This window comes from Rissa tridactyla, chromosome 5 (genome assembly GCF_028500815.1).
Source record: "Rissa tridactyla isolate bRisTri1 chromosome 5, bRisTri1.patW.cur.20221130, whole genome shotgun sequence".
In the NCBI taxonomy this organism is placed as follows: Eukaryota; Metazoa; Chordata; class Aves; order Charadriiformes; family Laridae; genus Rissa; species Rissa tridactyla.
This window is the reverse complement of record NC_071470.1, coordinates 59,454,609-59,470,963: the sequence shown is the minus strand read 5'-3', so window position 1 is coordinate 59,470,963 and position 16,355 is coordinate 59,454,609. Positions and strand designations below refer to the sequence as shown.

General features: G+C 42.0%; 2 protein-coding genes across 4 annotated transcripts in view; one reads left to right on the top strand and one right to left on the bottom strand.

Moving 5' to 3' along the window:
• Positions 1–14,702, bottom strand: part of CENPC (centromere protein C) — a 42,339-nt gene extending 27,637 nt beyond the window's left edge. For 2 of the 3 annotated variants that reach the window (XM_054203301.1, XM_054203299.1), the window contains exons 1-8: positions 14,357–14,702; positions 13,646–13,753; positions 4,392–4,438; positions 3,146–3,207; positions 2,728–2,828; positions 1,820–1,910; positions 1,498–1,717; positions 405–593 (exon numbers count right to left, since the gene is read on the bottom strand). In XM_054203301.1, coding sequence (XP_054059276.1) covers positions 405–593; positions 1,498–1,717; positions 1,820–1,910; positions 2,728–2,828; positions 3,146–3,207; positions 4,392–4,438; positions 13,646–13,663 — 728 coding nt within the window. In that variant the 5' untranslated portion in view covers positions 13,664–13,753; positions 14,357–14,702. Of the gene's footprint in view, positions 1–404; positions 594–1,497; positions 1,718–1,819; positions 1,911–2,727; positions 2,829–3,145; positions 3,208–4,391; positions 4,439–6,130; positions 6,276–13,645; positions 13,754–14,356 lie in introns of those variants that run through there. The other variant, XM_054203302.1, reaches the window with a different exon arrangement.
• STAP1 (signal transducing adaptor family member 1) lies at positions 7,982–16,145 on the top strand. The gene is made up of 8 exons (XM_054203303.1): positions 7,982–8,119; positions 10,479–10,550; positions 11,896–12,009; positions 12,717–12,773; positions 13,694–13,854; positions 14,485–14,613; positions 15,244–15,313; positions 15,958–16,145. The coding sequence occupies exons 1-8, from the start codon at positions 7,982–7,984 to the stop codon at positions 16,066–16,068; spliced, it is 852 nt and encodes a 283-aa protein (XP_054059278.1). The 3' UTR covers positions 16,069–16,145.
• The last annotated feature ends 210 nt before the right edge of the window (positions 16,146–16,355 follow it).

The following is a 16,355-nucleotide window of genomic DNA, read 5'->3' as shown; positions in this document are numbered from 1 at the left end:
GAAGAATTAAGTTCATCATTCATTGCCCTTTAGCTTCCAAAAAGAGCACAAGGCCTGCTTCTGGTTGCTTTGACCTCATATTCACAACTCATTATTTCTCAGATGCTGGATAGTCAATTTCCTATCTAACCAGTCAAATCTATATTAGCTCTGAAAAGGACTGCTTGATCACTGCTAACTTCAGAATCACATAGGGTTTTCCCAAATTCTCCAACCTATCAAAACATCTCACACGCAATCTGAAACACTATTCAACAGCTACATACTATTCTACTGGCAGACAAAAACAACAATGCTGTTAAATCCTAACAGCACAAAACTTTGAAACAAGGATGTTGCCCCAGTACTCAGGATTGGGTTATTTTACTAGCAAATTGTGTTCCATATTAAGCCTCAAAACAAACCTTTTTCCAAGCGTTCCTGTTGTTAAAGCTGCCAAGACAACTGAAGAGAAAGCCTTCTCTTTCTGTACAGAAGACGTAGCAGCTTGTGCAACAACCTGCTCATCTCTCCCAGTCTGAGGTCCTTCCCAATTTTCAACTTCCACGGGGCTCTTCACTCCAGCAGGAGTATCTTGGTCATCAAAATGTAATCTATGTATGAGAAACAGCATTCAAATATGATGCTTTAAATCCTGAGTGCACACTAAAGTATCATGTGGATGGACAGACGCTCTCATTTTTTCCCGCTGACAGTGCCTCCCTTCTTATGAATAAGCTTTCATTTGGTAATTTGCTGGAACACAGGTTAGTGGTACTACTTCCCAGCATAGCAGCAAGTATCCAAACCAATGAGGCAACATGGGGTGAGCTTGTGACTCTTGATCAAAGTGAGGGCTGCTCAGCAAGACAAATTCCCAATTTTAGAACACGCTTCAGAAATTGTCAGGTTTCCTAGACCCTAGTTGCACTCTCTTCCCAATCTCACTCCACCAATGGGAGTTAATGGGATCAGTGTGAGTCCCTCTGTATGATCTACTCCAGAGATTCAGTCCTGCAGGAAAGCGGAACTGTGGCTGGGACCACTGGCCACTATTGCAGCTGGGCTTCAAATTTTCCAAAGAGGACATAATGATCACAACAGAAGTTGTTCTACTTTGTATAAAACATTTGTATATTCAGAGCAAGAGGAACAATGACTGCTCATCTCTGCTTTAACAAATTTTTTGTTAACTTTTAAGATCAACACTGTCAACAGGATTCACTGAAAAAAATCTAGACTATCTGAGAAGCAGGTAATTTGGGGCATTTTTCTGCAAAAAAGGATTTCCAAACTATATTGACAGGCTTCCTGCACTTGGGTACTGCACTTTTGGGAATTAAACATTATATTTAATAAAAAACAATTCTGCCCTTTCTAAACCCAGGTATCAAAATTTTCTAAAAAGCCTGGAATTACTTCTCATGAGTTCACAATCCAAATTCATAAAAGATTGAAACCACCGTGTTCTAAAGGCAGGCGGGACACACCACCACCGACACATTCAGCTCTACTTACATATGTACCGGAGAACTTTTCGCTTCCTCCACAAGAAGAGGTGATCCAAGAAACCCATGATCATCCTCAGGGTCCAAAGACATGGCAGGACTTTTGCATAGTGCTTCAACATCTTTTAATATATTATTTGTTTGTCTTTTAGATACAGGAGTCTGTGGTTTATTAGCATCAGCTACATAATCATGTATTGCAGGCTTCAGGGGTGATTCATGTGACCGTCCTGGCATATATATAGAATAGGTTTAATTCTGCTACTCAGAACCTTACAAAATCCCAAGAAATAGTTACCCAAAAAACCCCTTAATTCAGTAGTGCTACCAACCTCTGCTGCTGACTGGTTTTAGTGGTGATGCAGGTAAGGACTCTGCGGAATTACAGGCTCTTTTCACAGAGTTAGTTAACCCTGCCTCTGGCTGTCATAGTCAATAACAAATAATGAGACAAAGTAAAATATTTGGTAAAGCAACAGTATTTCGACAGGAATATAAATTTCTACAGAACACACTCTGATTTCCTTCCCTTAATTCCTACTCATTTGAAGCACAATTTGTTCTAATGAAACACTTCCATTTTCTATCACATAAGACTTTCTAAAACTAACTGTAAATTTCAAACAACAGGCAAAACAATGTGGACAGTAAAAATCAATTTGCAGCTTTGAATAGACATCCTGCTAGTCCACAGGCAAGCTATTGACTCTTTTCATTAGAATGAATTAATTTAAGCAATTTCATTCACCTTTATTAAGCCAGGTTGAGATTTTGCAAGAATTACTTTTGAGATTATACAGTATTCTGGCATAAGACTAAAATAAACAAACACCATTATAAAGGATAGTTGTTCTCAACACTGCCATTAATAGAATATCCTATCTTTACAAAACCTACTAGAACCAAAATATTAAAACCAAACATACAAACTAGATTATTGGCATTGTTCTCTCAGACAGCACGATAAAAAGTCCTTCAACTTGTTTCCACTCTTCAATAAAGTTACAGATAAACAAAGTTATCGTACAGGTAACTGTTTATCAGGAGTTGAGAAGCTGCTTTTGTACAAGAATCATCTTTCTATTTTACTATCCATCAGAGAGCTAAGAACTGTATCCATATATCCAGCAAAGTGACTGGAACCAACCCTAATGGAGTCCAAGACAGCCGTACCCACAACCAGTTATAAGGCAGCGTGCTTCAACCTCACTACGTTGTGACACTGCCCTAACTAACTCACCCTTTGTCTCTGTACTGAAGTCCTCTTCTCTCTTCTGACAATAGGAGTTGAGCAACGGGGACTCGCACTTGGAGAATTTATTGTAAGATTGCTACCACAACCTACAAAGAAAAAACTATAAATAAGGGATTCTTGAAATCGTCCAGGTTTAATTTATTTTAACAAGTTGCTAGGCTCGTTATGGTCACGTAAATCCAAAGAAAGAAGCCAGCTACTTGGGAAAAAGATTTCCTTTACAAGAGAGCTGAGACACAGTTTTAAGCAGCTTAGAAGGGGCTTCTTTTAAAGACTGTGAGGAAGACTTTATTTTTATCTGGTTTATCTTTAGTTTTCATTTCTGTTTATTTACCACTAGATATAATACAAGGAAGAAATGAATTAACCAGAAAATTAAGTAAAACACCAATTAAAAGCTTACTTTCGAAACAATCCTGTATGACTTTCAGTACATTTTGACCTGGCTGTACATCAATCTTAGTTCTAGAAAGAAGATGGGAAAAAAAAAATATTTTCAATCAAAAATATTAAATGTTCCTATCCTAGCAATATAAAAGTAGTAAAGTTCTTACTACTAAATATTTTAGATTATTATTTCCACCAGTCCCAACTTTAACATTAAACCTACCATTTAATATTAACCTACCATTTCCATGCACAGATAGCTGCAAAGAAACTTGTCTAAATAAGGACTCCAGGAGAAAAAGACCCACTGTCACAGAATATAATGAGACTGCAGAAATCTCTCTACATAAAAGAAAACATACAACTACACAACATCCCTCAGGTAGAAGAGCTTTGGGAGATTCCCACTTGAAATAAATATTTTTTTTAAAAAAAATCAAGTAAAGTTGCCTGCCCAGTGATCCAGTCTCAGCAGACCCAGAAATGAAACATGTAGGCTGAACGTGTATTCCTTCATAGGAGGAGTCACCCTCTGCTTCTTTTTCTACCACTTATCCACAGTTATTCTGTGCTTCTACAAAAGTTTCAGCAGCAAGAATTTACTTGACCTATCAAATATGTAAGCAAGCGAACAGCTTAGCTGCTTGGGTTACTATTTCAAACCTCCCCATGAAAAATGAAAACGGCAGAAGTGACCATGTCGATCAAAACCAAAATACCAAGAGAAAAGCCATGGAATATTTTTCCTATAATGGTTATAATATGCCTTTAAAAACAAGTAAATTGGTAGATTTGGTAAGCTCATGAAATGCATGTCTAAAAATGGATTCCAGTAACAAAAAAGCTGACAGACTTCTGACATGCCTTTAAAGAAAGCTACAGCACTGCAAATACTCAAACTCAGCTCTAACATTTACCAGGAAGGGCAAAATAAGCTAGAGCTCTGCATGGGCATCCTCTTGAAAGGCAAAATGTTTGCACAAACTACTGCTTCCGTGCTCAGGCAGCCTAATTAGAGGTACCTTAGGTAGAACTACACTACAGTCTGCTGCCTCAGGAGAGGAATACAAAGGAAATCCTTGGTGCTTTGTCCCCCGGCACAATTTGCTCCTCCCACCACTAAGAAATACAAGTTTGGGAAACATCATGAGATCACGTTAATAAGATACACCCAATAGTTTTGACATTAAGCTTTTGGACAAAAAACAACATAAGTTTTCCAAACAATCATATCTAAGAATAAAATTTTAAATGTAAATTACCCTCCTCCATGGCAGAATCTTGTTCTGTAGTCTTTTTTAAAATGATTCTGTGAAGAAATAAAAATCAGTTTTTACTAAGCATGGTGACACTTGACAGAAAAACAAGTAAGCGACCAACCTCCTGTTTCACGTGTAAGCACGTCTCAAGAATTCTCAATCTATCTGAAACTAGTGGGAGTTACTGCAGCCCTGTTTTTCTTAGAACGCCGCAGTAGCTACAACCCCTGTAACAACTGACAGAAATTCAGCTTTCCTCAAGAGCCATCAAGCACCTGTTGCATTTAAAGTTAGAGAGACTTATGTGACAGAATCACAGAGAATCTAAGGATTTGGTTAACATTTCTGTGATGACTACAGAAAAACGAATGAACTACACAAAGCAAACTAGGACATAACCTTACAACACGTCCACTGCTCCATGAGAACTGCTCACATGCAGATTCTTGCCCTGTGTTTATCACAGGCAAGACCACATTGACAGGCAGTGACAGCACATCAGCTGTTCCGTGGTAAAACTAAAGTCTCAATTAACTCCCAGCACCTCTGCATATACTTGAACCCTGAGAATAATCAAAGTAATTTGAATAGCAGACAGGACTCCAGTCATCTATAACATCAACTAAAGTAGTAATAATTCAAACAACAGTATGTTATCAGCATTACTTTCTATGCCAACAAATGAAATAAAGCCTACTGAGCTGGAAACAGGCAAAGACCTCTATAGAGGATAAAAACAAGGAATGGTTAAGCCAAGAAAAATTAAAGAGCAAAGCAGAGTGCAGTTTTTCACCACTGTGGCAAGAAAATGTCTCAAAAAAAATCTGAATGTTTAGCTGCAAAAAAATTATGACCTCTTCTTCATTTGTGTAGACTGGAATAGAGTACATGTGCAGTGTGGAGATTATCTAGTCCTAATACAACAGAACTCAGCACATTTTTCCCTAAATTTGCCATACTGACATTACTTTGCACTTCTTTACGATTCCTTTTTGGATATTACTTCTCATAATAAAAATAATCAAAACCACATAAGGACTTATTCCACTGCAAATTTTCAATATCTGCCTCAAATGGCAGGAAGAAACTCTTGGTCACGTGGGAAAACAACTGACCAAAAGCCATGATTTCAGAAACAGTGCTGAACCATACTCAGGCTTAAACTTCTTCCCCTTGCAGAGGAGTGCAGTACAATCAACTGGAAAGCAATCTTTCATATAAGAAAATGCAAGACTCCTGTAACGGATCTAAAAGAGCTTTTAACAGCTCATTTATTGTGACGTTCCTACCCTGTTAGACATAAAGAGCTTTTTAAGCCCCCCGCGTAGCTCTGAGAGAGGGCGGCAGAAGGAAGGCGAGTATGCTTCTAGCATGTTTAGACGAGTCACTGGCCCTTCATACGCTAACCCGCCAAAGATCTCCAGAGACGAGCGACAGGCGGAGCCGCCGGCAGCCTGAGGGAAGCGGGGCTCCCAGCAGACAGCCCCTCGGAGCAGAACTGTTCCGTGCCACCAACCGGGGCCAAGAAGGAGGGCAGAGCACTACCTCCGGCCCCCCTTTCCTCGGGGGGAAGCGGGGACCCCCAGAGCCTCACCGCGCTCCTGAGGAAGGGGCGGGCGGGGCCGGCCTGCCGCCCCTCAGGAGCGCGGTGAGGCGAGGGCCGTGCCACGACTGTTACGGAAGGAAACGCAACCCCCCACACACACCCCTACACCCCCGCCGCTTCCCCCGCGCTCTCTCACCAAGGCCTCCGCCATCCCAGACCGCCGCGAAGAGGACGCCAAGAGCCCGGCCACGGCACCCGGCCCGCCCGCGGTTTCCCGTCCGCCGCCGCGCGGCCTTTCAAACCGCGGGCGCCTGGGCGCGCTCACCGGCGGCTGGCGACGCGCTGGCCACGCCTCCTCCCCCCGCTCCCATTGGGCGGCGGCCGGCCGCCGCGCGCCAACGAGGGCGGCTGCTTTGCGCGCGCCCCACCTCCCTCCCCGCGGGCCGTTGTCGCGCCTGCGCAGAAGGCGGTGCCTTCTCCCGCCCCCCCGCCCGCCATCTCGTCCGCGGTCGGGGCCGCTTCCCTTCCCCCGGGGCGGCGGTGCTCGGGTTGTTGATTTCTTTTCCCCCCCCTCATGGGAAACGCCAGTTCACATCCTCGGGTTTCTAAACGCTACGAAACACCTGCAGGTGTTGCAAACCCCCCACAGGGGGTTGCAATCTTTTCCTTCACAACATGAGTGAGGAACACCACGACAAGCGAAAACAACTGCTCGAGAATGTAACGCCACAACATCCACAGTATCTTCCGGTATCCGCAAAAGAAGGCCCAAAAAAAAAAAAAAAAAAACAAACTTTAAGCGATGCTTTTTATCACACGCTGGCAAGCGGTGGACTACGTGCCGGCTCAGCTGCAGCCTTGCCCGGCAAAGGTGCAGGAACCCCCCGTGTTCATGAGCTCGTTGGCAGCATTCGACAGCAAAGTCAAATTCTGCCATTTAAACGCAATCAATAGAGAACGCGTACAAGAAATCTGCAATTTAGCCAAAATCTGAGAACACGTACCTCGCCCCAGCCCCTATGGGGAATTTACTTTCACACATAGGGCTGAACCCCTCTTCTGCTAGGGTTGGTTGGCAGCTCTCTGATCTATCACAGGTCACGTTACCGGCTAATTATCATGCTACACCTACACACAAAAGGCCATGAAGATATCCAACAAAAAAACAAGTTGTTGTTTTTTTTAATAATGTGTACTTTACATTTAGTAGCAACCAGCATCAAAACACCAAGTCTTGCTATCCCTGTTCTTTCTGACCGCTAAGGGGAAAGCCAGAAACTAAACTAAACATCCTGGTTGTGTGGAGTTGATGGTTCACCCTTCATTTCATCAGGACCAACATTTTGCTCCTGAACTACAATCTCCACAGTTTCTTTAAAGGCTTATTAGTTCTTTTGTGATGCAAATCTTCATACCTGCCCGTTGCAAAGTTGATTTACCTTGCCAATTATAAACCACCATAGGCAGATTTATTTCCAATTTCACTTTCAGCATCCTGTAATCCCCCGAGCCATTTGCTAAAGAAAGTTAAACTCTGATAGTCTCAAAGTTAATCCACACTCCCAATGAAAAAATGTAAATATTATTTCAGAGGCAGCTGGGAGCAGTCTACCCCCAGCAGCAGCCCATGAAAAGTCCAGTGCTGTAAGCCATAGAAAGCAGGCTTTCCCAGCATGACCTCCAAGTGACACCCGCCACAGCAATGATGCGCTTTTGTACCAGCACACTCCTTATTGGAATGTCTCCCCACCAGCAAACCCGAGGAGCACACTTTAAAGGGAAAGATACTTTTTATCTGTTCAGTCTGGTTGCCCTCATCATCATCCACCAAGCAAAGAGTCGGTGGCGTGCGCTGACCTAAAAGTGAGTACGGAGACTTCCTCTTCGAGGTGCTGCTTTTTCCCCCTTCTCACCAGGGCGAGTTCTCTGACTGAGGCTGATACAGAGCAGACTGAGAACAACGGGAGTGGAGGGGAAAAAAGAAAAAAAAAAAAAAAAGAGCACAGCAACAGAAGATATCCAGATATCCTGCCGAGATATCCAAAGGATGCTGAGAGGCGTTAGGGAACAGCCTGAGGGAACTCCTCAGCCAGCCCCCCGGCAAATATTCCAGGAGCGGCAGAGGATCACCGGTCTACCTTTGTACTTCCAAGGTTACCTGTCTGTCCGGCACTCGAGATGCCAGGTAAGGCATGCAGTCCCGGTAAGTGAATGTATTGGAATATTTGTTCAAAAATGTATTGCCAGGAGGGACAAGTCTGTGCGGAGAAATGTTTCTCAGCACTGGCTGACACAAATGGTTGCACAGAAATAATGACATCTAGTTATTTCTGTTCATATTATGTCGTTTGTGTGTGTGTGTGTAAAATAAATTATGTAAGGTAACCATCATTATCTCCAGGATCCCATTATAATTTGCTATTACCTACTGAAATGTGGATTGAGTTTAACTGATTTGATAGCCACCACCATGGTGAAACGCTAATGCAATAATTTCATTACCAAGAACAAAGTTTGACATGCTTATATTGCTCTGACACGTCCTCTTATCTACTGGAGAACAGTATCCATCCTGATATCTTCAGTGACACGCCAACTGAAGTATATGTCTCTACATCTGTTTATTTCGTGTTACTAAGGGCTGATGATTTAACGTATGTGGACTAACTGGGAAAATAAGAGTGATTTTTTTGACCCAAGATTACTATTTAAGACACAAATCTGTAAAGCCTACATGCTTGTGTGTGGTGTGATAGCATGTGTGTTCAGCGCATGTCGCTAATCAGGCTAACTGCCCTTTTTTAGCACTTGATAACCACAATCCCTGTACTTGGGCTTACAAAGTCATTTTTACCCCATCTCTGTGGATACAGAAGCACAGACAGAATAGAGAAAATAAGTCACACGGTGCTAAAGGTAGATATAATCAAAAGACCAAAATAGGATGGCAGTTCACAAACACAGGAACAACCAGGTACCACAGAAAACAGGAACTCCAAGAAACAAAAAGTAGACTAATAATCTTACTATTAATTCTTCTGCAGCACAAGAAATTATTCAACACATTGTTGTATTGCATCTAGCAGGAGAACACCTGCAAGTTTAATAGAGCTCCCTGTTACATTCCTTTATTTATATCCTTTTATGTATAAACTTTTTTCCCCCTGAACAGTCCGTTCTTCTGAAATTCAGTAACTATCATACTGGAATAACAAAAACTAACAAGGCAGAGCAATAATATGCAGCCGATCTGAAGAGACTTACATGGGACTGAGGAGGTGTATTATCACCTTTGAGAGACCAGATGCCTAAGAGGAAAACATATTATTGTCTGTGAAACAGTAACAAGTGCTCCTGGGCAACTACTATTGCTACTTTTCCATAGAGCAGAAAGCCCAGTTTATAAGGTACAGTTCAAAAATTTCCCATGACATCCAGTCCCGTACCACAGCAAGCATTCACTGCCTTCGTTAACTTGCCAGGAACAGATGGTTTAATGAGGACATTTACCTTAACGCTGCAGCACTCACAGGTTTGTGGGTCCAGAGGCTGAATGCTACAGAAATTTTACGCTAGTAATTCAACAAAAACCACCAGAAAGACTGGTTAGGAACTAGTACGGTAAAGAGCAAGGATCACCTGCAGAATACTCTAGGGAATATTGCTCACCCTAACTTGTATGACCTATCAGACTTCACAAGTCAGTTGTTGGGTATTTTTCCTTAATTTTTGTGCCTGTTTTTTAAACCCCTGCCTCAAAAAACCCACACCCAAACAACACACACAAAACAGGTAAGGAAACTGAAAACTAGAATAGAGTTTCTGTTTTAGAGAAGTTGCCTTCCCAGTTCAGCGTCTCATAACAGCCATAGTTATCAGGGGCACGTGAAAACAGAAAAACCTTTCCCCTCACTCTGGCATAACTGCATTAGGGAACAGTTAGAAGAGCCAGAGAATTGTAGTTGCCTTGGCATAGTGTTGATTTAAGAAAACTACCACACGTAATTTAAAGACAAAGCATGTAAAACACCACTTCAAATGCAAGAAGTCCAGTTAACAGGTGAGACTACTGTCAAGCTCCATGATCTTCGCCATATAGCAAGTAAACTAGCAGGATCAAAATTCAATGCAAATAGGCACTTCAAGAGAATGCTGTTCAGAAGACTGGAGTCTTTACACACGTTCATCTCACACTATTTTCCACCTGTATTTCTTCTAGGGAGAGCAAGATTTTAAAGTGGCATTTAAAATATATTTTCCTTACATTATGTAACCCCTTTAAATTGTTTTGACAAAAGTAAAGTTTTCTAGTTCCATGCCAGATTAGGATACTAGAAAACAAAGCCTAGAGCTTATATATCTTTTTGCCTGTAAAGAATTATTTACTGGCCTTTTTTTTTGCATAAACTGCCTGCAAAATACATACTTGCTCTTTAACGATCTTTAGAACACTGAAAATATGACAACATAGTTTTTTCTTAGCAGTTCTTTCACTTTCAGCATTTTGTGGGAACTAAACCGATCATCTTCCTCCTTTCCAACAGGAGTTTAGAGTGTATTGGACAGAACTCAGAGGAACTATGCTCTTCTTTTATGAAGACAAGAAAGCCCCAGCAGTGAGTAATGTGCTGTCTTTGTAACTACTCATCTGATTAAGTGCATCAGTTATTTTCATCAAGTAATCCTTATGTACTCCTGACACCCCTCGGCACCTGTTCCTCTCTCATCTGCGTAGTCCAAAAAAAAAAAAAGGAAAATAGTACTGAACATTTTAACAGAAGGGTTGAGATCAGAAAAAACCAGAGTGAAACAAACTGTAGCATTGTTGTGGTTTGGGCCGGGTTGGCCAATGACAAGACAACAGGTGCTCTCCCACAGCTCTCGCTCCAAGGAGAGGCAGAAGAGAGATTAAGAGATTTGTGAGTTTAGAAAAAACTAAACTAATGAAATATTAATACTTAAATATTAATAATTAAATTTTTTAAAGGGAAATAACATAATAGATGCAATATAAACATACACAAAACCATATCAAGCTCCCAGGGAGATCTCACTGGCAGGCACTGGGAAAGTTCCAGACTGGACTCAGTGACAAATGAGAACTGGAACACACTGACCGAGATCAAAGGGCAGATGAGCTGATGGGGTCATCCTCAGACATCAGCCATTGAGAGAGAGAGCCATTGAAGAAGCAGTCCATTGAAGAAGATTCAAAGAAGACAAGCCCTCGGAGAGGAGCCAACCTGATCCCTTTGGTCCTTCAGCTTTTACACAGAGCATGGCAGATGGGATGGAACACCCCATCGGTCAGTTTGGGTCACCTGACCTGTCCCAGGTGTGACCCCTCCACAAGGTAAACACGAGAGTCAGCTGAGCCTGGTGGCCACAGCAATAAGCGTGAGTAAGAGCCTCTCTCACCACATATAAAGTTGGCTCTGCTCCACCCTAAACCAGGACAAGCATATTAATTTGCCTCATCAAAACAAAAATGAGTATTTTTTGGGGGAACCTGAACTAACAAACATCTGCATTGGTCCATAATTCTACCGAGTGCTTTTTCTTCTGCTGTGCACAAGGGTAAAATTATCGTGGTGTGTAATGTGACTTTCCTTTATGCAGCTGAGGAAAAAGTGCTTGGTTTTATTACGGTGTACTCCAGCTGAGGGTTTAGTTCAAGTCACAAAGCAAATACTCAGGGAGGTCTCATGGATTTAATCTGTTTGCGATTACAAAGATTAGGATGGGAAGAATCCATAAGGTACGTTGTTGGTGAGAAGAGCTTCTGTAAGCAGAAGCAAAGGACTGAGCTTTGGCATGTCTGTTAGTTAAACTAAACCCAAGTTCTGGGGGGGAAAAAACAAAGTTTCAGACTATTTTCTTCTAAACAAATTCCTTTGGTGAGCAGCTCAATTTCTGGTGAAAGTTACAACTTGTGCCATTTCTCTTTTTCCCCCTCCTTAGTACTCACAGAAATTGGATATTTCAGCTTTGACCTCAGCAACCAATGTTTATCCAGATGAAAATGGCTCTGCACAGTTTATCCTGATGCTGTCAAATGGGGAGCTAGAACTGAAGGTAAAAAGAGGAAAGTTGTGATTTGTAAACCACTTGGTACTTTACTCCATCTCCCACAGATATTCAGAGTGGTGCGGGAGCGTGGGAGTAGAGCTGCCTTCCTGCCACCGAAGCGTACAGCCTGCAGCCAGGCAGCACCGAAAGGCAGGCAGAGGGAGGCAGGGCAAAGGAACCTAACACCAGGGAAACTCCCCCTCGAGGCATGAGAAGTTTTTCTCAGGAGTATCTGGGAATATGAAATTAGCAAAGAATTGAGCAAGAAAATATACAAGAGAAAGCAGGAAGTACCACAGTGACAGGCCCACGTCACCTGTAAAACCAAGAAGGTGACAAAATCTCTGACCACGCTCACCATTCAGAAGCCATACAGACTGTAGTGCTCAGGGACTACCTGGAAGGTTTTATGCTTGAGACTCACCTATCTCCTTAGCATGGCCTTCTCCTTGGATGCACATAAAACCTTCTCCTTTTACTCCAACAGAGCATATGATTTTTTTACCTTCTCTCCTCTTTCCTCTCCCTCTAATTGAACATGGAGTACTGGGGAAGTGTAGGGTTTCAGGGTGTGATGTAGCTTGGCAGGGTGCTCATTTCCAGGCACAGTACTTCGAAAAGGGTGAGAGTTATTTGAGGCTTCCACATGAAATATCATACTTTTTTTGTTGTTGCCATAGTTGTTCTTACACTGTCATTTTCTGTTCTCTCAGGCTAATGACTATGAAGGTGGGAAAGAATGGAAGGGTTTTATTCTCACTGTAACAGAGGTATGGATGAGTTTTTTATCTCACTTCATGTCAAAAGTGTCTGTAAGGGGTTTTCTTCTTCATGCATGCCAGATGTTGGCTTCCACAGGCACAAAGCCTTGCTTCTAGGGTGTTTGCACACACTAAACTGTTGAGGGGGTTTGTTGTTTTTGTTTGTTTTTTGTTTTTTTTTTCCTGAGAGCAAAATTCAGGCTGATTTAACCCCAGCTGATCTGCAGTACACGCCCTGCCACGGTATCCAGTCAGCCAACGTTCCCAATCCACTGTTTGCTGTCCAGGAAGGAAAAGACTTCTAGCACAAGTCCCCCCGCCACAGCTGTGAAAAAGGGAGCCTGCTCTGAGAGAGGCATCTCTCTCGGTCTTTATCATGCATAAAGACATAACCAAAGTAGTGGCCAAACTGCGCGCCTGAGAGAACCCCTCAGCCCTGTGTTTTATTCTATTATTCCTTGCTAAACGCACTTTGAAAATACCAAGACCCTTTTTGATAATGACCAGTGTAAAAATGAAAGAAGTTTGTTCACAAACGACTTTACATGGGCCTAGCTAAATCACTTAAAAAGCTGAGGATGGCTGAAATAATTTAAGTTACGTTTATGTAGCCTTTTTCAGTATAGCAACTGCAAAATATTGTTGTGGATTTTTACATCATTCCCACTTCTTTCAATGCACATTTCTTCTAAATCAGGACACAGATACCCGTATTTCACTATTCTAACAAGAACACATGTGCAGCATTTTATTCAAAGCAGAGGCATATCCAAACCTTCCAGATTATCACAGATGCTTAAACCAAGCAGGTAAGAAAGATGTCTGCAGAGCAGCTGCACTCAGAGATTAGCTACGATGCACACACAGAAACGATTGCTCACGTTTGTCCACTCTTTCATTTGCTTTTCAATTTTGCTGTTCCTTTTCAGCTGTCAGTTCCACCAGATGAGTCATTACTACCTGAGCAACTTAGAAGAATGCATGAAGTGCTAGAGAAGGAAAAGAAAAGAAGGATCACACTTAACAACTGTTCCAGTGCATATTTGAACAGAAAGAGCCCTCCCAGCAGTACATTGACCGCTATGCCAGCGTAAGCTCTGAATGAACCGTGCAAACCCCAACCTGACTAAAGAGCCTTCCCTTCTTTCAAAGTATTATTTCCATGCAGAGGTTCAAAATTCAACTGCTGTACAAGGGTTGTATAATATTCAATGAACAAAATCTACCTTGAGACCTTTATAGAGGTATCCTAAGAGAAAGATTACTCCTGGAGCTTTCCTACAATGCCTTTTGTTTTGAAAAGGCTGAGGGCAGCATTGCTATGCTTAAGAAACTTTTCAGAAAGCCACACGTTGGCCTGCTGTGTCTGCCCTTCTGAGAAAATGCTGATTACCATAGAGAAATTAAAGGTAAGTCCTGGTTATTCTTCGCACATTCTTTCCAGGGGTGCAGAAAGCGTCCTATTTGTATGAAAGCTTCACTTTCTCTCTGAGAAGGCCAAAGCACTGTTGTCCTGAATTATGCTCCTATAGTAGCATTAATCAGCAAGAGTCCTTCAGATGTCATGCCTCTTGGCAGCCATGGCTACTTACCCTGGATAAGCCCAGCATTGTGAAGAGGTGCTAGCGTGGTAGGCTGTGTCTCTTCACACAGCTCAGAACGACGTGCCCTTGCCAGCGTAACTCTCATTCGTGACTTTTCTCTCTTCCCTTCGGTGCAGGTGCTTCTATGCAGTATCCCGGCGAGAAGCGATAGAGATGTTAGAAAAGAACCCTTCATGTGGGAATTTGATCCTGCGTCCTGGCAGCGACAGCAAGAACTATGCAATCACTATTCGATACAAGCTGGAGTAGGTTGATTCCACAATATATTAACCCATTCTTGACTAGCATGCGCTGTATTAAAAACTGAATTCTTAATACTGACATCTCTTGACATATGCCTTGCCTTCAGGCTGTTTTGAGAAAGGCAAATGGGGCTTGAAATTGATTTCTTGGTTCTCGCTTCCTCCAAAGCCAGTTAGATTAAACAAAGAAACAATAAAGATCACCCAGGAAAAGCCCGTTTCCTTGAGTAAATGGGCTTCCCTCATTTGCCATGAAACCCTACTCAGTTTAAGAAGTCATCACACAGAATGAAAATGGAACAAGCCATACGCCTTTATAAAATGAACAATGAAAAATGAGACAAGTATTTTCAAACAGTAACTTAGTCTAAAACCATACATTTCAACTGAATTGCCATGTTTTAGCTTTTGCAGAGCTTCAGAACAAGAAGCATCTGAGACACCAGGAATGACATTTGCAGTTCTGTGTTTCTAAACTAAAACGAGATAAAACAAACCCTGCCACACACCTTCAATAAGCTCTGGGGATATTGCAGGAGCAACGGGTGTACTTTGTAAAGGAGTTTATAATGACAATGATACCTCAAAATGCATTTAATTTTCACCAGCGTATCAACTTTCATTTTCTTTCAGTGCCCCACAGTTAAAGCACTATAAAGTGGTGTCCAAAGGAACAAGTTACGTTATTGAATTGGAAAGACAGGTGAGTGAGACATTCCCTTATTGAAGATTCTTAAGCAGGTGTAAGAAATATCACTTTACAGAAAATCTCTAGCGAATTCTTAACTATAATTTGTGAGTCAAAGTAAAGATTGCTTAATTATTTTTTTTTCAACTCAGGCTTCAGTACAAAGCATAAAACTAAGCTCACACTGCAGTTAGAGGAAGTTCAAAACTTACTCCATGTAACTCTGAGAAATAAAATTAACTTAGTTGAAGCGTGAACAAGGCTATTTGGTTTAAAACAGTTTTTTTCCACTTTTCTTGAGAGATGTTTAACTCATGGCCTGAGAAGCATCCCATTGGTTTGAAAAAGCATCTGCTGTTATACCATCTGCTGAAAAGGCACCAGCAGTCATTGCAGAGCACAACGGTGCAGAGAGCAATCTCTCTTCTGCTTTGTTTACTCATTTGATGGAAGGGAAGGAGTTGTATGTTCAGGTGTCAAAACGTTGCCATAGATTACAGAGGGCTGTCCTAAACCTCACTGCATCAGTTGTTTGAGAAACATGGTCAGGGATCCCAGCCTGCCAGTATGTTTTAAAAAAGTATTCTCAACACAGGTGGCATGTTTTATTTGGTTTGGGTTTTTTTGTTTGGTTGGTTGTTTTTGTTTTGGTGAAACAGGTGACACTCCCAAGCCTTCAGGATGTTGTCAATTACTTTGTGACCCAAATGCGAGGGAAGCTGAAGCCGTATGTCATACAGACGCATGCTGCAGAGGAGCCAGTGCTCTGAAAGCAAGCTGGTTGCTGAAGGCACACACAGGAACAGTCCTGCTAACAGAAAGAGGCACAGAAACAGCACAGGAACTCCACGCTATTAAAGATAAACGGAAGGCATTCCCCAAGCTACGCTTTCTTATACAGAAAGTTTTGAGAGTTGGGGAGGGCAAATAACCCCAATTTCTGCAGAAGATTGAATGTGGAAAAAGAATAAAAGAGTGTGAAAGAGAGGACACATTGCCGCTGCAGAATGCAATGGAAAAATATTGTATTGAAATTAGGCAGACTGTTTGTGGGCTC

Coding starts and splice junctions, on each gene's coding strand:
- STAP1 (XM_054203303.1), top strand. CDS start 7,982: ATGCTGAGAGGCGTTAGGGAACAGCCTGAGGGAACTCCTCAGCCAGCC. Junction 10,551..11,895: donor AAGACAAGAAAGCCCCAGCA/GTGAGTAATGTG, acceptor CCCCCTCCTTAG/TACTCACAGAAATTGGATAT. Junction 15,314..15,957: donor TTATTGAATTGGAAAGACAG/GTGAGTGAGACA, acceptor TTGGTGAAACAG/GTGACACTCCCAAGCCTTCA.